General features: G+C 38.5%; 1 protein-coding gene across 1 annotated transcript in view; it reads left to right on the top strand.

Moving 5' to 3' along the window:
- FBXL13 (F-box and leucine rich repeat protein 13) overlaps nt 1-23,152 on the top strand; it is a 272,579-nt gene that overhangs the window by 220,143 nt on the left and 29,284 nt on the right. The window contains exon 18 of the mRNA XM_015134552.3: nt 12,344-12,427. Within this exon, the coding sequence (XP_014990038.3) occupies nt 12,344-12,427 (84 nt within the window). The remainder of the gene's footprint in view (nt 1-12,343; nt 12,428-23,152) is intronic.

Genomic DNA, 23,152 nt, shown 5'->3' with positions numbered 1-23,152 from the left:
ATTTTGTAGAGATTGGGTTTTGCTATGTTCCCCAGACTGGGCTGAAACTCCTGGACTCAAGTGATCCTCTTGCCTCGGCCTTCTAAAGTGTTGGGACGATAGGCGTCAGCTGTCATGCTTGGCCTTGCTTATCTCTTAAGTTTCAGCTGTGGGGAAGCTTTCCTAGAATTTCTGGGCAGGCTTAGGATCTCCTACTTTGTGTTTCCACTGCACTTTCTATATGTCTCTACTGAAGCAATCAGCTCGTTATATTCTAGTATCTGTTCCATGCCTGTCTCCCTATAGCACTGTAAGCTTCCCAAGGGAAGAGGCTGGATCATCCCGTCTTTGGGATGCCTAGCAAGATGCCTAGTTCGTAGGAGGCACACAAAATGTTTGATCAGTGAGTGAATGAATGAATCTGGCATGAGTTCCTTCCTCTTAACAAAACATTTAAGGCTTCTTTAAATTCCACATTGTCTCAGATATGGTCTGAGCTGGAGTGAAAGCACTTACAGCTGCGTGTCTTAAATCTGATGATACACTTGAAAGAGACCACCCATCTGCATGGAACACACACACAAATAAAGCCTGAATCCAGGGAAGCAAAATCTCTAAAGCAGGAAACACATGAAATCACTTGGGATTCAAGAAATAGGAAGAATGAGAGTTGAAAGGAAGCAGGGTAGTTCAGAGACAAATGGATTTGCCATGGATTTTCAAAAAGTACATAACAAGAAGTCTGCCCAATTATGGGCTTTTGGTTTTTTTCGTATGGAGCTGGACCTCTCCTAGTCCTCCTCAGGCCCTTCTCTCCAGCCAGTGGCCTTATGTGAATCTGCTGGTCCCATCGCGCAGTGATAGTGGTTCCTTCTCACAGAGGTTATGGTCCATTGTCTCCTGTTTCTAGCAAAGTGCCTACTAAAAACACTGCAAACAAAAGTGACCAACTTGAGCCTGTCACTTCCCTCAAGGTGGATCTTTGGCAGCATGACTGTCCTCTCTACCTCCATCAGGTAGGAGGCAAGCAGTCTCAAGGCCAGGTGATCTACTTCCAGGTAACAGAGATGCCAATTTTCCTTCCTTCTATGAGCATCACAATACAGAATCTATTTCTGTGTGGTGATCAAAGCTGGCTTTCCTTTAGACTTGTAGGTCAATAAATTAGGTCAGAGAGGTTGATACATTTTCAAAAGAAATGTGATTACAAAATTCATACTAACAATTGATTAAGTAGAAATAAACAAAAATAATTGAGAAGACTGGTAGTTCCAGCTACCGAGGAAGCTGAAGCTGGAGGATCCCTTAAGCCCAGCAGTTTGAGATCAGCCTGGGTGATACAGCGAGACACTGTCTCTTAAAAATTAAAATAAAATCAGCCGGGAGCAGTGGCGTACCCTGTAATCCCAGGGAGTATTTGGGAAGCCAAGGCGGGCAAATCACAAGGTCAAGAGATCGAGACCATCCTGCCCAACATGGTGAAACCCCGTCTCTACTAAAAAAACCCACAAAAATTAGCCAGGTGTGGTGGCACGTGCCTGTAGTCCCAGCTACTCGGGAGGCTAAGGCAGGAGGATTGCTTGAACCTGGGAGGCAGAGGTTGCAGTGAGCCAAGATCGCGCCACTACACTCCAGCCTGGCTATAGAGCGAAACTCCATCTCAAACAAAAACAAACAAAAATAAATAAAATAATTGAGAAGAAAAGGTACATTATATTTATAAAATCCTAATTACTAACTAGAGAAGAAAAGGGAAGATTGCTTGGGAGATGAAGATAAATTTTCAAGAACATTGTACATGACAGTATTATCAGTGAATTTAGAAGGAGGATGTGCTCATTGAGATAATACATATTTCCAAGTATAACTTTTGTTCTTTATTTCTGAAAGAAATGTGGTATGCAATACCAAACAGAGCAAATCTTTCAGAAAGAAGCATGTGAAATGTAAGTCCTGATTCAAACAATTCCAAATGGAAATACTTTTCATCCAAAAATTCTGAGAATATGCCAGCAAGATAAGAGAAAATTGAGTCCATATAAATAAATAATTTTATAAGTAGACTGATTCACTCAACAAATATTTACTAATTGTCAGCTATATATCCTACACATTGTTAAGTTCTGGGAGTACCAAACTGAAAGACAGAGTACTGGTCTCAAGGTATAGTCTAATGGCAAAATAACAACAACAAGAAAAGCAACACCACTGTATAGTTAAAAGTTACTAAAAGTATGAGTTCAGAGTATGGGTTCATATCTTGGCTGGTGCCACGGCACTTTGAGACCGCAGGCAAGTTACTCAATTTCTCTGTGCCTCCATTTCCTTCTCTTTAAAATGGTGATTATAATATTACCTACCTCACAGTGTTGTTATGAGGATTAAGTAAGGCAGTGCATGTAAACTGGCACATGGCAAGCACTCAATGCATCTTAGTGATTATTTATTTGAATTATGACATAATGAGATTTATTTGCTGAAAAGGAGATGGAGGCATTGCACCACAACAGCATGGATAAGTTAGAAAATGAACACTTGATTGGGCGTGGTGGCTCACACCTGTAATCCCAGCACTTTGGGAGGTCGAGGCGGGTGGATTACCTGACGTCAGGAGTTCGAGACCAGCCTAGCCAACATGGTGAAAGCCCATCTCTACTAAAAATACAAAAATTAGCTGGGCATGGTGGCGGGCACCTGTAGTTGCAGCTACTTGGGAGGCTGAGGCAGGAAAATCGCTTGAACCCAGGAGGTGGAGGTTGCAGTGAGCTGAAATCACGCCATTGCACTCCAGCCTGGGCGACAAGAGCAAGACTCCATCTTAAAAAAAAAAAAAAGAACACTTGTCTCTATTGTCTCTGTGGAGGAGTCAAGGGAAGCTTTTCAGTTTTTGAGGTGCAGCTGAAAGCTGGAGGAAGAAGCAGGTGAGAAGGCCTGGAGGCATGAGGAGGGTTATGTGTTGGGATCCACAGATGACTCAGTTCTGTCAGAGTATGGCCGGAGAAGAGAGGGGATGTGGTGGGAGATGGGGCTGGAGAAAGAGATGGAGGGCAGAATTTGGGTGGCCTGGAGTGCCCTGCACAGCAGTTCAGGCTACATGCAGTATGTAGTAGGAGCCATTGAAGAACTCTGAGTAGAAGAATAGGACAGATTTGTGCACAAGAAACATAACTCTGGTGGCAGTGTGGATGATCTATTGAAGAAGGGATGAGCAATTGCAATGACAGCCAGAAATAGTGAGGTTTTGATGGTGGCGGCAGATTTGAGAGATATTTAGGAGGTAGCTTTGGTAGGGCTTAGTGATTGTCTGAATATGGGGAACAGGGAGGCAGAGAGGAGACATACACAATGCTCAGGTTTTTATTTGGTCAATTGTGAATATGGTGGTGCCATGAACCAGGAAAAGAACCTAGGAGAGTAATTAGGGTATGGAGACAAGATGCTGAATTCCATTTTGGACAATTTTAATACTAGTACTAGCACATCTCTCTTTACTATGGGCCCCTTTGATTCTGGGTGACAGAGAAGACAAACACCCATCTGACTTTTGGAATCTTTGTTTTTGTTTTGTTTTACTTTGTTTTCCTCAGGATACCTGGAACCATAGGAATTCAGTGTGTTCAAATTCAAGCATTTCTGAAAGAAAACTTACACAGGATTTTCAATACCATCCCCCTCCGGTTTTATACCCTCTATCACAGAAAAAACTTATACCCTGTTTTATCCTTAAAAACAAACAAAAAAGGCATGAAAGAAGCCTTCTTATGTTTACTGACTGTCAGGGGCCTTTTTAGATTTCCCATGATCTATACCCCCAATAACTACATCCTGGAGTGCTGGGTGCCCCATTCCATCTTATTTCATAGAGTGCATTTTCCAATATGCTGAATTCAAATATCAAATACCCTAGGTTATATAGATTTCCCATATAGAGAAATTGGAGCCCTATAAAGAGGGTCATAAAGGTACAAAATGCAGAGGAAGGAGCAATGTACTTAAATCAAAGGAAAGTCCATCACAAGCATTCATCTTTCACCAGACTCCTGACTGAAGCTAGCAGAAAGAATAGGAAGAGCTCAGTGAAATCTCATGGCTTCCAGTTTGAATTCTAGTCCTCTGAAAGTAACAGTGTTGAGTTAGAGGGGCCTATGACACATTCAGATGTCTAGTTATCAGTTAGCGAACAAGATCTGTAGCTCAGGAGAGAGATCTGGGCTAGATCTAGAGATGGCTGAAGTGGTCAAACCCATGGTTGAGAGATAGAAAGAGAAGAGAAGATCAAGTTCCAAGCTCCAGGGAACATCAGTATGTATTGGATAGATATGAAAGATGAACCTACAAAGGAAACTGAAAACGAACATCCAGAGAAGTAGGTGGAGAAAGAGGTCAGAGTAATATCATGAGAAACAAGGAAGATGCTATTTCAAAAAGCAGGCGATGGTCAGCAGAGTCAAGCTTCAAAGCCGGGTCAAGTAATATGAAGATAGAGCAGTATCCATCATTTGTAAAGTAAAACTGTTCATCTATGTATATAATACTTGTACATGTTAACATTCATAGCTGAGTACTTTGCTTCAATATTAGTGCATTTGTGCTGATAGTTTGTTTAGAATAGAAAGTAAACTAACCAGAACTGTGTGGCTTTGTATAAAGAAATAAAGCCTAGTGTTAATATTTTATATACTTCTTTGTTGATATACAAAAATATTCAATAAGAGACTTATATATTGGGTTTTTCTCCTCCAAATTATGCTATTTTCATAAACATTAATAATACTAAAAGAAATATGGATAATGAAAAAACGTATCATTGCCCACCCTCCAAAACATCCATTTCTTTTTTTTTCTTTTTTCTTTTTTTTTTTTTTGAGACGGAATCTCCCTCTGTCGCCCAGACTGGAGTGCAGTGGCGTAATCTCTGCTCACTGCAACCTCCGCCTCTGGGGTTCAAGCGATTCTTCTGCCTCAGTCTCCCAAGTAGCTGGGACTACAGGTGCGGACCACCACACCTGGCTAATTTTTGTATTCTTAGTAGAGATGGGGTTTCACCATATTGGCCAGGCTGGTCTCGGACTCCTGACCTCATGATCAACTCGCCTTGGCCTCCCAAAGTGCTGGGATTACAGGTGTAAGCCACTGCGCCCTGCCCAAAACGTCCATTTCTTTTAATACACATATGCATACACTATACACACACATATGAAGATGTGATCTTTTCCTTTTTTTTGGAGAGTCTCACTCTGTCATCCAGGCTGGAGTGCAGTAGCATGATCTTGGCTCACTACAACTTCTGCCTCCCAGGTTCAAGCGGTTCTCCTGCCTCATCCTCCTGAGTAGCTGGGATTACAGGCACCTGCCACCATGCCCAGATAATTTTTGTATTTTTAGTAGAGATGGGGTTTTGCCATGTTGGCCAGGCTGGTCTTGACCTCAGGTGATTCATCTACCTTGGCCTCCCAAAGTACTGGGATTACAGGCATGAGCCACCGTGCCCAGCCTGCAGATGTAATTTTGTATACTGCTTTTTGAACCTAAGTATGTTACTATATATTCTTTATAACAAACACTTCTCATGTTTGCAGAATATTCTGTGTGTACTATGACATCTCAACAAATTACTTTTTAAATAAAAAGGGGTACCTCTTCTAATGAAGAGATCTATGGTAGTCATCTTCTGAACCAAGTGGCCCAACAGCATCACCAATTGTGGAACAACTGGACATATGTGCCTCCCAATGGGATGCTATAATAATTCAGGAGTATTTTTGCAAAAAAAGTTTACCTTGAATCTAATCATAAGGAACAATTAGACAAATACAGAATGTGAGACGCTCTACATAATAACTGGCCTAAATCCTTAAAAAAAGTCAATATCTTAAAATAAAAATAAAAAATAAAAATAAAAAAAGACTAAAAAGACATGATAACCAAATCCAATGCACAAATTGGGTCTTGGATACAAAAAAATGTGCATGTTGACTTTGTACTAGATACTATGGTATTACTGTTAATTTTCTTGGGTGTCATAATGCTATATATGTCTATACTATATATACATAATAATACTATATAGTTACATAGGAAAATGTCCTTATTCCTAAGGAGATGCACATGAAATATTCAGGGATAAAGCATCATGATATCTGAAACTTATTTTCAAGTAGTTCAGAGAAATTTATGTATATTTGTGTATATATACATGTGTGTGTCTATATATAACTATATATATAAACTATGCATATGTATAAAAACTTTGTTCATACATATATATAAATAAAATATGTATGTTCATATATACACTTAACTAAATAAATGCGGCAAAATGTTAATAATTGGTGAATTTATGTAAAGGGTATGTCGGTATTCTTTGTAACTATTCTTTAAACATTTCTGTACATTTGAATATTTTCAAAATAGAGAGTTGGGGAAGCATGTTTTCTATTTATGTTGGTGATAGTCTAAGCCAGATGTAGTATGACTCAGCCGTATAGTAAGTACATAACACCCACACACACGCGCGCGCACACACACACACACACACACACACACACACAGAGCATTCCAATATTTGGTAACTAGTTCATTGCTGTTGTCTATGTACATCAGCTAAACAATTCCAGATGAAAAAGTGTGGGGAAAGTGTAGTGTTCAAGGATTTGTCTGCTTTCAAATGTCTGTGTGCATGTGTCTGTTCCTGGCAGTGTTCCATCTTCTCTCCCACTACTCCCAGTGACCCCAGACTGAACTACTTCCCAACAACTCACACTTTCCACATGAAATCTCTGTTCAGGCTGTTTCCTCAGCCTGAAACACTGTTCTCATTGTTTCACTCGTCAAAATGATACTTAATCTTTAAGGCTTGATTCAAAATCTCCTTCCTCTGTGAAACTCTTTTCTAGACTGCCACCTGTTTCTTCCAACTGGAAGCATTCATTCCCTGCTGTGTGGTCCCTATAGCTCTCTTGAAACACATACTTTATTCCTTCTGTAGAGAATGAGTTGGTACATAAGGAACCTCATTATAGTGACTTATGTACCAGCTCATATTCCCCAGAGAGAGAAAGTTCTGTTTAACTCTGTTGCATAGGATGAAGTCCAGATTCCTTAGAATAATGTACAAGGTTCTTGTGACTTGGTGCCTGCTTCCTTTTGAGCCTTATGTCTTGATATGCCCCTCAATGAACCTGATACTGGAGATATAATGAAGCCAATTTTCCACTCGGAATTCCTGGGTCCCTAAGATTTAGGCACCTTAATTCCATTAGCGATGGAGGAGCAAAGTATTCCCCAGGATTCCTGTGAATTTCTGGTGCCTCGCATTCTCATGCAACCTGTAATGCTGGTGACTTCTCCAGGCCACCACTCCAGCTGCTTTCCTCTGCACTTCACCTGACCATGAAATGTAGTCCCTTTTTATGCCTTGGGAAAATAAGAGCAAAACCTCTCTCCAGTAAAAGCATTCATGAGTTTGGCTGACTTATGAGGGAGACCAAGGACGATTTCCATTGCAATGATGCCACGGTTTTCCTGAAAGGTAAGCATCAATCTGCCTTTTGCCCCACTGAGGCTGAGTCAGTCTATCTTGCTGTTACCTCTTGCCTCCTCATTTTTGGCTTGTCTTCCCACTGTACTCTTCCCACTCCACTCTTCCTGTCCCTCCCAGAGCTAAAACCTTGGCACCAGAAATCTGTAAAATGTAAATGTCACTTGTTTCAGAGAACACCTCCTAATTTGGAGCGTTTATGAACCTCACAGTGCCAAATAGAATATTTACCTTTTTGGCTCTGACATTCTTTAGGTCACTAAACTAAAAAGCTTCTGAGTAAAAAAGAAAAAAAAATTAAAAGTGAATCCTGTTGCCTGAAATAGTGTATTTCACTTATTCAGCAGTGAAATTCACTGGTCTCCTGTAACTAGCATGAGGCAATTTTTAGTGGAGACCTCATCTCTGCCGGCTCAATTTGTTGCTGCTCAGTTACAAAGATGTGTTTACTTCCAGGAGAAAGGGCTTCAAGTTACTTGTCTAACACATGAGCATGGTGACATCTCTTGCTCCCTGTTTGGCTAATATTTTGGTCATCAGGGTCTGAAGTTGCTAACAAAAATATATTAAAAGTGGGTAATATCTATATTCATCTTGGACTGAAGGATGCTGTAGGAATATTTTCTGAGTTTTATTTACTTATACAATTATTACATCAATCTTTTTTTGAACACTTTTTATTGAGACATAATTCACGTACCATAAAACTCACCAATTTAAAGTATACAATTCAGTGGTTTTTAGTATGTTTGTGGTGGAACCACCACTAAAATCTAATTCCAGAACGTTTTCTTCACTCCCCAAAAGAAAAGCCCTTCCCATTAGCAGTCACTCCTTATGCCTGTCCCACCCCTGAGCCCGCTCTAGGCAACTGCTAATCTACTTTCTGTTTCTATATATTTGCCTGTTCTGGACTCTTCTTCATACAGATGGAATCAAACAATAGGTGGCCTTTTGGGTCTGTCTTCTTTTACTTAGGATGACATTTCTGTTGTATGGATATAACATATTATATTTATTCTTTCATCAACTGATAGATTGATGTTTGGGTTGTTTCCACTTTTTTCTTTTCTTTTTAGTTGACACATAATAATTGTATAATTTGTGGAATGCAGAGTGTTATTTCCTTATGTAATGATCTAATCATGGTAATTAGCATCCATCACCTCAAATATTTATCATTTCTTTGTGTTGTGAGCATTAAAGATCCTCTCTTCTAGTTTTTTGAAAATATACAATAAATTATGGTTAACTATATTCACCCCACAGTGCTGCAGAATACCTGAACTCATTCCTCCTATTAAACTATAATTTTGAAATTGTTAACCAACCAATCTCCATCCTCCCTCCCTGCCACTCTTCCCATCCTCTAATTCCCACAATTGTACTCTACTTTTTCTTAGCTCCCACAAGTGAGGACATGTGGTATTTATCTTTCTGTGCTTACTTTATTTTGCTTAACATCATGTCCTCCAGGCTTATCCATGTTGCTGCAAATGACAGGATTTCATTCTTTTTTTTGTGGCTGAATAGTATTCCATTGTATATATATACTACATTTTCTTTATCCAGTTGTCTGTTGATTAACATTTGGGTTGATTCTATATCTTAGCTATTGTGAGTAGTGCTGCAGCAAACATGGGAGTGCAGATATCCCTTTGATACACTGAGTTCCTTTCCTTTGGGTAAACACCCAGTAGTGAGATTGCCGGATCATATGATAGTTCTGTTTTTAGAGAAATCTCTATGCTGTTTTCCATAATCGCTGTATTAATTTATATTCTCACCAACACTATATAGGAGTTTTCTTTTCTCTGCATCCTCACCAGCACTGTTATTTGTTGTCTTTTTGAAAATAGCCATTCTAACTGGGGTGAGATGACATCTCATTGTGGTTTTGATGTATGTTTCCCTGATGATGATTTTTCATATATTTGTTGACTATTTGTATGTCTTCTTAAGAGGTTGTTTGGAGGTTCAGGCAGGTAAGTGCAGCTACTTGTATACCCTAGACCAATAACCCATATCCTCCTCCATCAGGGTTGGCTATCCTCTTTGACTGAGCATGCAGCTTTGGGGAGGGACACACATGGAAGAGTGAGGGAAGAGGGGGACACCTGCCTAGCCAGCCAGATCAGCCGAATCAACCCTGGCGATCAGTGGGGTGACAGATATCACAGCCACATCGCCCTCACATATGTCTTCTTTTGAGAAATGTCTGCTTAGTTCCTTTGTCCACTTTTTAATCAGATCATTTGTTTATTTGCTGTTGAGTTGTTTGAGTTCCTTGTATATTCTGGATATTAGTCCTTTGTTGTATGACTAGTTCACACATGTCTTCTCCCATTCTGTAGGTTGTCTCTTTACTTTGTTGATCGTTTCCTGTGTTGTGTATAATCTTTTTAGTTTGATATCATCCCATTTGTCTATTTTTGTTTTTGTTACCTGTGGTTTTGAAGTCTTAGCTATATAAAATCTTTGCCAAGATCAGTGCCCTGAAGCATTCCCCCTATGTTTTCTTCTAATAGCTTTATAGTTTCAGGTCTTATGTTTAAGTCTTTAATCTATTTTGAGTTTATTTTTGTATATGGAGATACAGGAGTCTAGTTTCATTCTTCTATATACAGATATCAGGTTCTCCCAGCACCATTTATTGAAGAATGCATGGATTTTATTATAAATAGTGCTGCTATAAACATTCATGTACAAGTCTTTGTAAACATATGTTTTCATTGCTTTTGGGTATAAACCTAGGAGTAGAATTGCTGGGTCATAGTATAACTCTATGTTTAATTTTTGAGGAAATGCCAGACTGTTTTCCAAAGTGGCTGGCTCATTTTACATTTCCACTAGCAGTATATCCAATTTGTCCACATCCTCATCAACGCATTTTATTATCTGTATTTTAAATTATAGCCATCCTAGTAAGTATGTTGTGGTATGTCATTATGCATTTATCTAATGGCTAATAATGTTGATCCATTCAATTTTTAGGCCATATGTCTTAATGAACAATTACAGTGATGAGACAAGGCATTCCATCTTAATATTTTAATTTTTAATGATTTTGAATAAAGTAATAAGGAGCATATATGCTGTTATATGTCATATTTAGCAAATGCACTTCATTTGTGGCTCATCTTAAAAAATTCTAACTTGACTACATAAAAGTGAAATCTAAGTGAAAACTTCAGAGATAGTTTCATAGGACAAATTTTCTATAGGATACTAAAACATACTTAGCTATTATCAAGTATAGGGTAAAGAGACAAACTTTGCATCTTTTACTTGATATTTGTGTTCAAACCATTTGGATTCTATTGGGGAATATCTAAACTCTTCCAATTCTTTTAACATGAATAAAATAGCATCCACATCTGGAACCCAGACTACATGTGATGGCTCTGCAGGGTTTGGTCAGACTTTGTTTTGAAACAGGGAGGCAGAAAACATAATGGGTTCCTAGCAAAAGATCCACAGTCAACAATAAAATTGAAAGGATGAGGTTGCATAGAAGAAAAATATATTCCTGAAGAAACCGAACAAACAAATGAAAATTTATGGCACAGGAATAAATTCAGCATAAAATAAATGCAAATAAAAGTTTTTAAAAAGTTAAACGAATTCACAGATTTTATTTTGGAGTGGTATGCAATACCATTAAAAGAAATTAGAAATCATAGTTTAAGCAGAGGCTTAAATAAAACACATTTTTCTTAATCCAGACTTTTTTTTTTTTTTTTTTTTTTTTTTTAATGAGAAGGCCCAATCTGTGCATTGGGAATTTAAAAAAACAAAACAAAACAAAAAAACAAACAAACAAAAAAAACAAAAACAAAAACAAAAAAAACAGAAAAAAACCAAGATATAATATTTGCATAGCCCATTTTCAACTGTGGTCCAAATGTTGTATTTAAGATCAATAAAATATAAACCAATCCTGCAAATAAAATATAAAAAGGACAAATCTATGTGTCATTTCTGGTATTTTCCCTGCCAGCCAGCCGTGGAATCACAGAATGGCGGGGGTGGGAACAACCCTTCTCTTGTCCATGTAGTTTAGGAAGCACATTGTATGGGATTACATAAAAGTTATGGGATTACATAAAAGTAATGTGATCCTGATTAAAAAACAGAACGATGGCATTAATAAGCCACATTCGTCAGTTCCTTATCTGAGTGTTGTGCCAGTAAATTTGGGGAAAAAATACTGAGAAATGGGACAACACAATCACACATAAAAAAATTAAGGCTGGAAGTGCAATCTCTTTTTTTTAATTAAAAAAATCCAAGGCTTTTAATCTGAAAAAGAAGTGGTTTATTACTGAATGATTATCTGTCTCTAGGCCTTTATATAAAGATCTATTCTCTTCCTCTTCAAGGGATTAATCATTATAAAATGAGCTAAAGATTTTAAGATGTTTTGGTTAGGCATAAATAAAAATATATTAACAAATAGGTTCTTTATCCACATGAAGTGTCTTCAAAATAAATTAGTAAGTTGGATTTGTTTATATTGATTCAGATAACATGTATCTGGAAACAAGTGGCAAGATAATAACCTCCTAAGGGAGTTTTCTGACTCTGGGATTCCATAAAAGCTTTTGTAAAACATTAGAGACAACCTGAAAATTTTACTTAATGGCATTGCCTAACCTAAGTGGTCTTATCATTTGTTAAGTATAAAGAAATATGACAGCAGCTAAAATTTTTTAGTTTTCATAAATGATTTTTTATATTGTCAGTTTGTATAAATGGTTATTGGAACTATATATTCCATACTAAATGATAATCACAAATTATCTTTATATTAAATATTTTTAGGGTTTGAATGTACTTTCCAAACATAAAAAATTGAAGGAACTTTCTGTATCCGAGTGTTATGGAATCACTGATGTTGGAATTCAGGTAAGATCATTAAGATCATCTGTTAGAGAATTAAGATTGAAATTTTTCAAAAAATTGATTAATTCACTTTATTTCTTATTTCCATAGGTTTTTGGGGAATGGGTGGTGTTTGGTTACATGAGTACATTTTTTTAGTGGTAATTTGTGAGATTTTGGTGCACCCATCACCTAAGCAGTATACACTGTACCCAATTTGTAGTCTTTTATTCCTCACTCATTTCCCACCCTTTCCCCCAAGTCCCCAAAATGCATTGCATCGTTCATATACCTTTGCATTCTCATAGCTTAGCTCCCAATTATGAGTGAGAATATACAGTGTTTGGTTTTCCATTCCTGAGTTACTTCACTTAGAATAATGGTCTCCAATTCCATCCAGGTTACTGCAAATGCCATTATTTCATTTTTATGGCTGAAGAGTATTCCATGTACACATTCCATACACACACATATATATATATATGTGTGTGTGTGTGTGTGTGTGTATGGAATGTGTACATGGAATATATATATGTGTGTGTGTGTATATATGTGTATATATGTGTGTGTGTGTGTGTGTATATATATAATCACAATTCTTTATCCACTCATTGATTGATGGACATTTGGGTTGGTTCCCCAATTTTGCAATTGCGAATTGTCCTGCTATAAGCATGCTTCTGCAAGTATCTTTTTCATACAATGACTTTTTTTCTTCTGGGTAGATACCCAGTAGTGGGATTGCTGGATCAAATGGTAGTTCTACTTTTAGCTCTTTAAGGAGTCTCCACACTGTTTTTTATAGTGGCTGTACTAGTTTACATTCCTACGAGCAGTGCAGAAGTGTTCCCTTTTCACTGCATCCCTGCCAACTTTTATTATTTTTTGATTTTTTGATTATGACCAGTCTTGCAGGAGTAAGATGGTTTCACATTGTGGTTTTGATTTGCATTTCCCTGATCATTTGTGATGTTGAGCATTTTTTTCCATGTTTATTAGACATTTGTACATCTTCTTTTGAGAATTATCTGTTCATGTCCTTAGCTCACTTTTTGATGGGATTGTTTGGTTTTTTCTTGCTAATTTGTTTGAGTTCATTGTAGATTTTGGATCTCAGTCCTTTGTCAGATGTATAGATTGTGAAGATTTTCTCACGCTCTGTTCATTGTCTATTTACTCTGCTGTTTCTTTTGCTGTGCAGAAACTTTTTAGTTTAATTAAGTACAAATTGAATAAATTTTGTGGGTCATAGTAGAAAAAAAAGAAATGGATTGGAAATGTAACAACACATATGTGATCCTAGTTGAACCAAGTTCAACTCCAGGCTCTTAGTTAGGTCTCCACAGCCAAAGTGATTGAGATTTATTTTCCCATTTTTCCCTGTCTACTCTCTCCCTTCCTCATGTCAGATTCAAAACAAACAGGGATATTTTACATGGAGAGTGATGAACTGCAATGTGGTAAAAGTCTTCTCATATAAACAAAGTATTCTGTAGATAGAAATGTTATAGAATCTAATCATTGAAAGTTGGGGGAGTTTGAAAAATTATGCCAGACACTCAACAGTTAGGAACTTAAGTTACTCAAACATACTTGCTAGCATCCTTTATGGGAATGGGAAGCATGAGATAAGTAATTGGCTAGGATAAATGATTACATGCTCAATTGATTCTTCAAGAGCTTGCAAGAAAAGTAAAATTCCTAGACCTACTCTTCAGTGATGTGCAGGAAGTCATAAAGTACATACTGTGAGCAAGCCACAGTGTAATTTTTCCATCACTTTAAGCATATCAATGTGCTGTTAGAAAAAACCCCAAAGTTATTTGTCATACATGTATTGAACAAGAAGGGAAGCAGTAACCTAGGAATGCAAGCACTGAAACACATTGGAAGTTCTAGATAAATGTGCCTTGAGAGTTTAAAACCCCAACCACTCATAAAAGCCTGAAGCTAAAGTAGAAATAGAAAGAGAGAGAGAAAGAGAAAGAGACAGAGAGGGAGAGAGAGAAAGAAAGAAGAAGAAGGAAGAGGAGAAGGAGAAGGAAGAGGAGGGGAGGAGGAGGAAGAAGAAGAAGAGGAGGAGAAGGAGGGGAAGGAAAGGGAAGAAAGGAAGGGAAGGAGGGAAGGAGGGAGGGAGGGAGGGAAGAAAGAGAGAAAGAAAAACCTATAAAAGGGTTTATCCCACAAGTAGGAAGATAATGCAATAAAAGCTGAGAAGTCCCCAGAGCATGGCAAACCTGAAGTTATCTCTGTCAATTTGAAGTAGACTTTCCAAGAAGTTTTAACATGACTAATAGGAGTGTTACAATACCATCTCAACTGGTGGGCTGTAGAGGATTCCAGCTCAAAAGATGCTCTAGACCTCTAGCATTGAATTCTAAACTTCTGGAGCTGGAAGAATCTTAGAAACATCTAAAGCAACTCCCTAATGTTAAGGCAGTAGGAATAAAAAATTACATCAAAGGCCAAGAGGGCTTAAATGACTGGCTCAAAGTCTTATGCCTTCTCAGCAAACTAATTCAGTAACAGTTTTACGGAAATGAAAGGTGGAAATGGAGAACTGCTGTTCTGAATGGTTGATTGACAGTTTAGTGAGAAAAAATGTTTTCAAATTATTTTTGCTGTTTCTCACTGGGTCTGAACAATGTAATCATACTTGAGGGAATCTACTTTAAGGAGCCTTAGTGTCACATAATGTCAATTTCTCCCAATTTTAGACCAAGGGTACTGATGTCCTAAGAAGTCCCTAAGAAATCTGCCTGGTAGTATATTCAGTACTGTAGAGTTAAATAAACGAACACAAAACACATATCCCAGAGAGGACTAGAAAATTCCGTATTGGAAAGATTGTAACTCTTTCATAACAAAAAGGATTACAAATCATTTAGATGTATGTAACCTACTAAGAGAAAAAGCTGAAAGATTCCTCTAAAGTTAAGCCATGATTTACCTGCTGCAATTAATTTAAGGGTTAAACATACATTTATACAAAGCTTTATCTATGAATATGATATAGTCAGGCTTTCAAAAGATCTTTGACAAGGTGATAGACTAGAAAAAACCGTTTAAAATATTAACATTTTTAATACTGGGTTATATTTCTCATATCAATTATATTTGACCAATAACTAGAAATCATTTAGGAGTATTGAAACCTACCATGGTGATGACATAGTCTCTTAATATGCATCATTGATTAATTTTTAGATGCTCCTCTCATCCTTGGGATGAAGGAGTATTGACCAAAGTTTGATGTTAAGTATCAGGAGACCAGTGTTTTCTGTCATTTCTTTTTGATTCTGTGGGGTCCAGACATTTTTCTTTTCACTCTTTGGAGCCTAAAAATTGTACTATGTTTAGGTGCTCTGAGATTGTAGACGAAAGCATTTACCCATTTGCTAACTATATGACCATACAGCTGACTTCTGGCATATCTTTAAAACAATGTAATCTTTTACAAACTGACATGTATTTATTTTCAGTAATCTAAAAGATTAGTGGTTCTACTCTTGAGTTCATGAACAAGAAATTTTTCTTTTATTTTCCTTAATTTTTTTCTAAACAAAACAAAACAAGATACATGTGCAGAACATGCAGGTTTGTTCCATAGGTATGCATGTGCCATGGTGGTTTGCTGCACCTGTTGGCCTGTCCTCTGAGTTCCCTCCCCTCACCCTCAACCCTGAAATTTTTCTTTTTCATCATTTCTCATCCCTCTTTTTCCCCTCCCTGCTTTTGGTATGTGTGTGTCTGTGTGTCTGTGTTGTGGCTTTTAACCAGTTTTACCTCTTCCAAGGTTCATACTTCTGGCCTGTGGTAATCTTTCCCCTTGCCTCCTCTAGCCCAATTATTAAGTCCCAAAAGGGAACAGACAAAGCAGGGGGAGGAGAAAGTGACATACAAACGAATTTCACAATTCCTTACCTGGATTTAGAAAGAGAGGGAAAGAGAATAAAATAAGATGAGTAAATTGAGATGTTCAGATTATCCACACTTTATCAAGAATGCTCTCTCATTACTTAGAAAAGGTAACTATAGGAGAGATTACTTATACACTACATAATTCACTTAATGAGAAAAATGAATAAATCTTTTACCCTGGTTGGGTTTTGCAAGAGTTGTGAACATAATAAGAATAAAAAATTACCTCATTTTAGTGTTTAGTGGAAACCACAGCACATACAGAGTCATTGTCTGGAGCCTCAGATGTATTGACTTTTAGGATCTGGCTTTAATTACTTTCTCCAACTTTAGTTCTTTTCTGAGAACAACAGACATTCAATGATTATGTTACACTAAAATTATTTGGTGCTCTTGAAAGGCATTTTGGAGAAGATGTTTGATGCAGCTGTAACTGAGCATTTCTTAAGAAATCGTTTTCTTGAGGATTTGATGAGGTCAGTTAAATAACAGATGGCCAAGTATGGCAAAGGAATTGGCTTAAATGCAGTGTTACAGTACAGAAATATTAGAAGTTCCATCTTACTAAGTTGTTTTGATAGAACCAATGGAATAAATCCAATTATTTACTCTGGTTACTTTTTTTCTGAGACGGAGTTTCACTTTTGTTGCCCAAGCTGGAGTGCAATGACACGATCTCAATTCACTGCAACCTCTGCCTCCTGGGTTCAAGTGATTCTCCTGCTTCAGCCTTCTGAGTAGCTGGGATTACAGGCGCGCACCACCACGCCTGGCTAATTTTTTGTATTTTTAATAGAAATGGGTTTCATCATGTTGGCCAGGCTGATCTCGAACTCCTGACCTCAGGTGATCCACCTGCCTCAGCCTCCCAAACTGCTGGAATTACAGGGGTGAGGCACTGTGCCTGGCCTCTGGTTGCTTTTCATACTCTTAATCTAGTTTGCATTTCTCATTCCCCTTTCCTAGAATGAAGCATAATATAAACACATTTATATAATATCCATACACATAAATGTGTATTTTTTATGCAGATTATCTTTGAATGAAAATCTTGCAGCTAGACAAAAATTTCTAATTATTTCAGTGTTAGTAGGTTGAGGTAGTTGATTAAGAAATGTCATTAGTGGGAGAAAATCAGGTTTCATTAGGATGCACCAAAAGGACTGGCAGGTGTGTATACAGTGAAAGTGTGCATATATGTGTGTTTACATGCAAATATATGTAAATGTACATCTATGTCTAGTATATGTAGGTAAATTAAATATATGTATACACCTTGGTATATATTACATCATATATATGTCAATGTGTATATGTATTACACCCAAATTATGTATAGAGACATGCTATATGATTATACATTTCTAGGCTAAAACCAATAGATGATGGTCAGTATTCAAAGCAAGTAATAAAAATTGGTTTATTGGTCAGGTGCAGGGCTCACACCTGTAATTGCAGCACTTTGGGAGGCCAAGGCAGGTGGATTACCTGAGGCCAGGAGTTCAAGACTAGCCTGCCCAACATGGTGAAACCCCGTCTCTACTAAAAATACAAAAAAATTAGCCAGGCATAGTGGCGCACACCTCTAGCCCCAGCTACTCCGGAGGCTGAGACAGGAGAATCGCTTGAACCCGGGAGGCGGAGGTTGCAGTGAGCCGAGATTGCACCACTGCACTCCAGCTGGGTGACAGAGAGAAACTGCATCTCAAAAAAAGAAAAAAAAGAAAAAAAAATGGGTGTTAAAGAATTACCTTTTTATCTATATTTTATTTAAAAAATTAATCATCCATTTAAATGACAAAGCTCTTTTTCTTGTGGAAGTGTGTGGATTAGTTCTCTGATAGCAAAAGTAATAATATAATTTAGGGAATGTGGGACTAGCTGTCAAGAGTCCTAATTTTTATTCCAATTCTGCCTCTTACATGGCCACGTTTTCTTAAGCAATTCACTTAGCCCACAACAATTCATTCCCCTATAGTGACTACAATTATGAATCAGACAGGAGCTTGCACACTGGAGCAGGGGTAGGCTTTTTTTTTTCTGTCAAGTTTTGAAGCGTCAGGTAGTTTCTGTTTTAGGCTTTGCAGGCCATACAGTCTCTGTCGCAACTTCCCAGCTTTGCCAATGAGCATAGAGCATAGAAACAGCCATAGACAATATGTAAATAAATGAGAGTTGCTGTATTCCAATAAAACTTTATGGACACTGAAAATTTGTATTTCATATCATTTTCACATATCATGAAATATTATTATTCTTTTGCTTTTTTGTCTACCATTTAAAATATATAAACACCATTCTGAGAGTGTAGGCCATACAGAAGAGCTACAGGTTAGCTGAGAAGGTGGACAGCCACTGTCAGTGAGCATTGAGTCTGTGGCTGTCATAAGCAAATGCTTTTTGTGCTCTCTACCCTGCAGCCTGGTGGGCTGGCTGTGCTTGCATAGGTGGGGCCTGTGGCTGTCCCAAAGTTCAGGCACTTTGGTCATGTCCATTACGCTTGTGAACGATTCTTAAGCTTCCTTACAACAACACTGGGATATTATTTGCAATTAGCAAGTTGGAAAGAGCTTAGATGATTAATTAGGCTACTCCATACCTGCATGTAAGATCATGCTCAAATCATCTCATTTCAGTTTTTTTTTTTTTTTTTTTTTGAGATGGAGTCTTGCTCTGTTGCCCAGGCTTGTATGCAGTGGCATGATCTTGGCTCACTGCAACCTCCTCCTCCCGGGCTCAGACCATTCTCCCACCTCAGCCTTCCAAGTAGCTGGGATTACAGGCATGTGCCATCATCCCCAGCTAATTTTTGTATTTTTAGTAGAGATGGTGTTTCACCATGTTGGCCAAGGCTGGTCTTGAACTCCTGACCTCAGGTGATCTGCCCGCCTCAGCCTCCCAAAGTGCCAGTATTACAGGCGTCACCCACCATGTCCAGCCTCAGATTAATTTATTTTGTGAAAATGTGACATCTTGTTCAGTGATTGAACACAAAACATTTTGGATTAGACTTTCCATGTAGAGGACATGGATAATCTGTTTGTTTTTTGAAAACAGAAATCATTATAATTTTTTTTTTTTAATGATGAGGCTAGGTCTAGTGGGGTTAGGCAGATATAAGCAGAAAAATTCAATACTATGTGGTGGTTGTCAGCTAATATCAATTTAGCACTTACTACTGCCAGGCACTGTTGTATTTCCCATGTATTAATTTCCTACTTTATGAGGTAGGCAATACTTTTAATTCTATTTTACAAACTGGAGGTTCCAAGAGGTTAAAAAACCACTCCCAAGTCATAAAACAAGTAAGCACATGAGCTAGTGTATAAAATGTCTAATTCCAAAAGGATGCTTTTAGTCATAATGCTGTGATAAAGGCATGTAGGAGGCTATGGGAGGATTTGGGTGAGGTACCTAATCCAGCATGGGAATGCCAGGGAAGTTTATCTGTTAGAAAAATCGCTTTAACAAGGAATGTGGAAGTTAGATTGAAGAGCAGAAGGGGAAAAGGAGACCTACCAACAGTGAAGGTAGGAATATAAGAGGTTTTTGTTACAGTCCAGGGGTGAGAGGATAGCAACCTGAACACGGGAAGTAACAGGGAGGCTGGGGATAGGGAAATGGATTAGAGAACATTTAGATAGCAAAATCCATGAAACTGTCGATAGTTCAGATGAGGGATGAGTGTGAAGATGTGGTTAAAGACGATGTCCATGCATCTGACTTCTCTGCCAGGAATATTGGTGGTATCCCCACTTTCAAGCCCTATGAACTACCAAGATTGATTCAGTATTTTGGCACTTACTGTTGCCAAAATATCTCTTCTTCTGAGTGTGTGATTTATAGGAGATATGTATATTTTGGTCTTTGTCCACAGTCCTGGCCCAGAGCTCCTTAAAGGGCTTATAACTTTCTGAGCAATAGGGGTAATAGGTATCTTTTGTTCTAATATTTGGTGTTTGACCATGGTTCCTGATGCAGAACTCCTAATTCCTTGGAGTTTCCTGGGTGTATCTTCTGTTCTAATGAGGTGACTCTTGGTGAGTTCTTGGTTGGGGGCTGGTCATGAGAAAGGCCAGGCCATGATTAGAATCTTGGAACTTTCTGCTCTATTCCCCATCCTTTGGGAAGGTGAGAGGGGCTGGAGATTGAGCTAATAATTGATGGTGTCTACATGACGAAGCCCCCATAAAAATCCCTGAACTACAGGGTTTAGAGTACTTCCAGGTTGGTGAACACATCCATATGCCAGGAGAGGGGTGCACCCCAACTCTGTGGGGACACAAGTTCCTGCACTCAGGACCTCTATACCTAGCCCTATGTACCTTTTCGTCTGGCAGTTCATTGGTATCCTTTATTATATAATAAACTGGTTAACATGTTTCCCTGAATTCTTTGAGTTGTCCTAGCAAATTATCAAGCCCAAGGAGGTAGTTATGGGAACCCTAATATATAGGTGGTTCATTAGAAGTCCAAATGACAACCTGGGACTTGCAATTGGCATCTGAAATCTACTGGGATTGAGCTCTGAACACGTGGGGTCTGTGCTAACTCCAGTTAATGTCAGAATTGAATTAAATTATAGAACATCCAGTTGGTGTCACAGAATTGGTCAGTGTGTGGAAAAACCCACACATCTGCTATCAGAAGTGAAGTGTTCTGGAAGTATTGAGAGTGGTGTGACTATAGAGAAAAAAACATTTTTTTCCCCATTGTGTATGGCATGATTTTGTCTGTGTTTCCTCTAAGCTCTCTTTGCCCTTCCACTCTTAGGACAGAGTCTTTTAGGCATTCTCCCTCCCACTCTATCTCTAGGTTTGTGGCAGCTGCAGGCAGGCTAAAGGAGCTCTGTTTGAATTTGTTTTTACTCTACTTATAAGTAATTTGAAGGTTGTATTGTTCTCTTAATTCTAGTAATGATGAATATATGGGTACTGTTGCAGTTTTATTTCTTTTCTCTTTATATTTTCTGGTTTGGAGGGGAGGTGAAGATTCAGACTTAGATAATCATCATTGTTTTCCAAACCCAAACATTGCTCCCTCTTATCTTTTATTAACTATAAAAGATAATTAATAAATGACTCTGAAATTAATTATGAAAAAGTATCTCTAACAGAGACAGTTCATCTGCTTTTTAAAGCCCTGAAACCAGAATGCAGTGTGTAGTATTTATAATTACACCAAGGAAGGAAGTCTGTGGTAGTGGTTCAGCCTCATCTGCTCTCTTGTCTTTTCTGCCTGGTTTCTGGCTGATACTCTTCATGAGCTGGTTTAGTAATACCTTACAGATGGCACCATCGATGAATTTTAAGGGTGTCACCTAGGTCAGCGCCCTGTTGTCTGATGATCACTTAGGTATCTGACTTTGGCTTGTGGGGCATAAACAGCAGTAGAGATACTAGAACCTCCACTTCTCTCATTGTCCTCTTCAGGCCCCATCTTTTTTGAGACCCTCAATCTTGCTCTAGCTGCTTCACACTGGATTTTTTAATTTTTATTATTAGTATTTTTATTAAGATGGAGTCTCGCTTTGTCGCCTAGGCTAGAGTGCAGTGGCACAATCTTGGCTTACTGCCACCTCCGCTGCCTGGGTTCAAGCAATTCTGTCTCAACCTCTGGAGTGGCTGGGATTACAGGTGCCCACCACCATATCTGGCTAATTTTTTGTATTTTTAGTAGCAATGGGGTTTCACCATGTTGGCCGGGCTGGTCTCAAACTCCTGACCTCAAGTGATCCACCTGCCTTGGCCTCCTGAAGTGCTAGGATTGCAGATGTGAGCCACCATACCCAGCCTTTCTTTAAAAGCAGTTGCAGGTTTTTTGGTGTTTTTTGTTTTTGTTTTTGAGATGGAGTTTTGCTGTTTTTGCCCAGTCTGGAATGGCATGATCTTGGCTCACTGCAACCTCTGCCTCCTAGGTTCAAGTGATTCTCCTGCTTCAGCTTCCCAAGTAACTGGGATTACAGGCATGCGCCACCACGCCCGGGGAATTTTGTATTTTTAGTAGAGACGGGGTTTCACCATGTTGGCCAGGCTGGTCTTGAACTCCTGACCTCAGGTGATCCGCCTGCCTCAGCCTCCCAAAGTGCTGGGATTACAGGCCTGAGCCACCACGCCTGGCCTACCACTTGAAGTAACATGCTTCTTCTCTCCCTTAATCTTCATAAACTTTTATGATATATTCTCTTAGATTATAAACTTTTGGTTTTTAAAATTTGCCCTTTGGTAACAGTTATCTTGATTTACAAATAGAAAAGGAGGTAGAGGAGGAGGGATTTGGAATGAGGGACTGGGAAGGGCGGCAACCATGTGGCACAATCATAAGCTACTTCATAGTTGGGAGAACAACAGAGCAAGAGTCATTGCTGTTCATTTGACTTTTGGTCTGACCCAGGAATGTTCAGTAAGTTGAGGGGCTCCAGGCATAGTTCAAGTGGAAACTGAGGGTTCAGAGTTCTGAGTCTTGTACTCTGGACTATCTGTGCTACGGAACTGAAACCCCTAGAATTTGTATGGAACATCTGTCTACATGGATACTCAGGTCAGAAAGGCCCAGGAGTACCTACCTCATTCAGCAACAGTCCAGTCAAAATCTTCCTCCCCCACAATGGCCTATGACCAGCGTGTTCTGGACGTTCCTCTCTAGAGTGTAAGAAGGGTTGAGTTCATGTGCCCTAACAGCAAGAACTGGATTACTCTCCAGTGACTCTTTTCTGATCTCAAATACTTACTTTGAATCATTAAGCTTTGTAACTAGTTATAAATGTTGTTTGCGCAAGATTCTCATCAATCATTCTCATCAGTTGATAGACTCCAGCCCCTGGTGCTC

The sequence above is a fragment of the Macaca mulatta genome, chromosome 3, assembly GCF_049350105.2.
Source record: "Macaca mulatta isolate MMU2019108-1 chromosome 3, T2T-MMU8v2.0, whole genome shotgun sequence".
In the NCBI taxonomy this organism is placed as follows: Eukaryota; Metazoa; Chordata; class Mammalia; order Primates; family Cercopithecidae; genus Macaca; species Macaca mulatta.
This window is presented reverse-complemented; position numbering and strand designations above follow the sequence as displayed.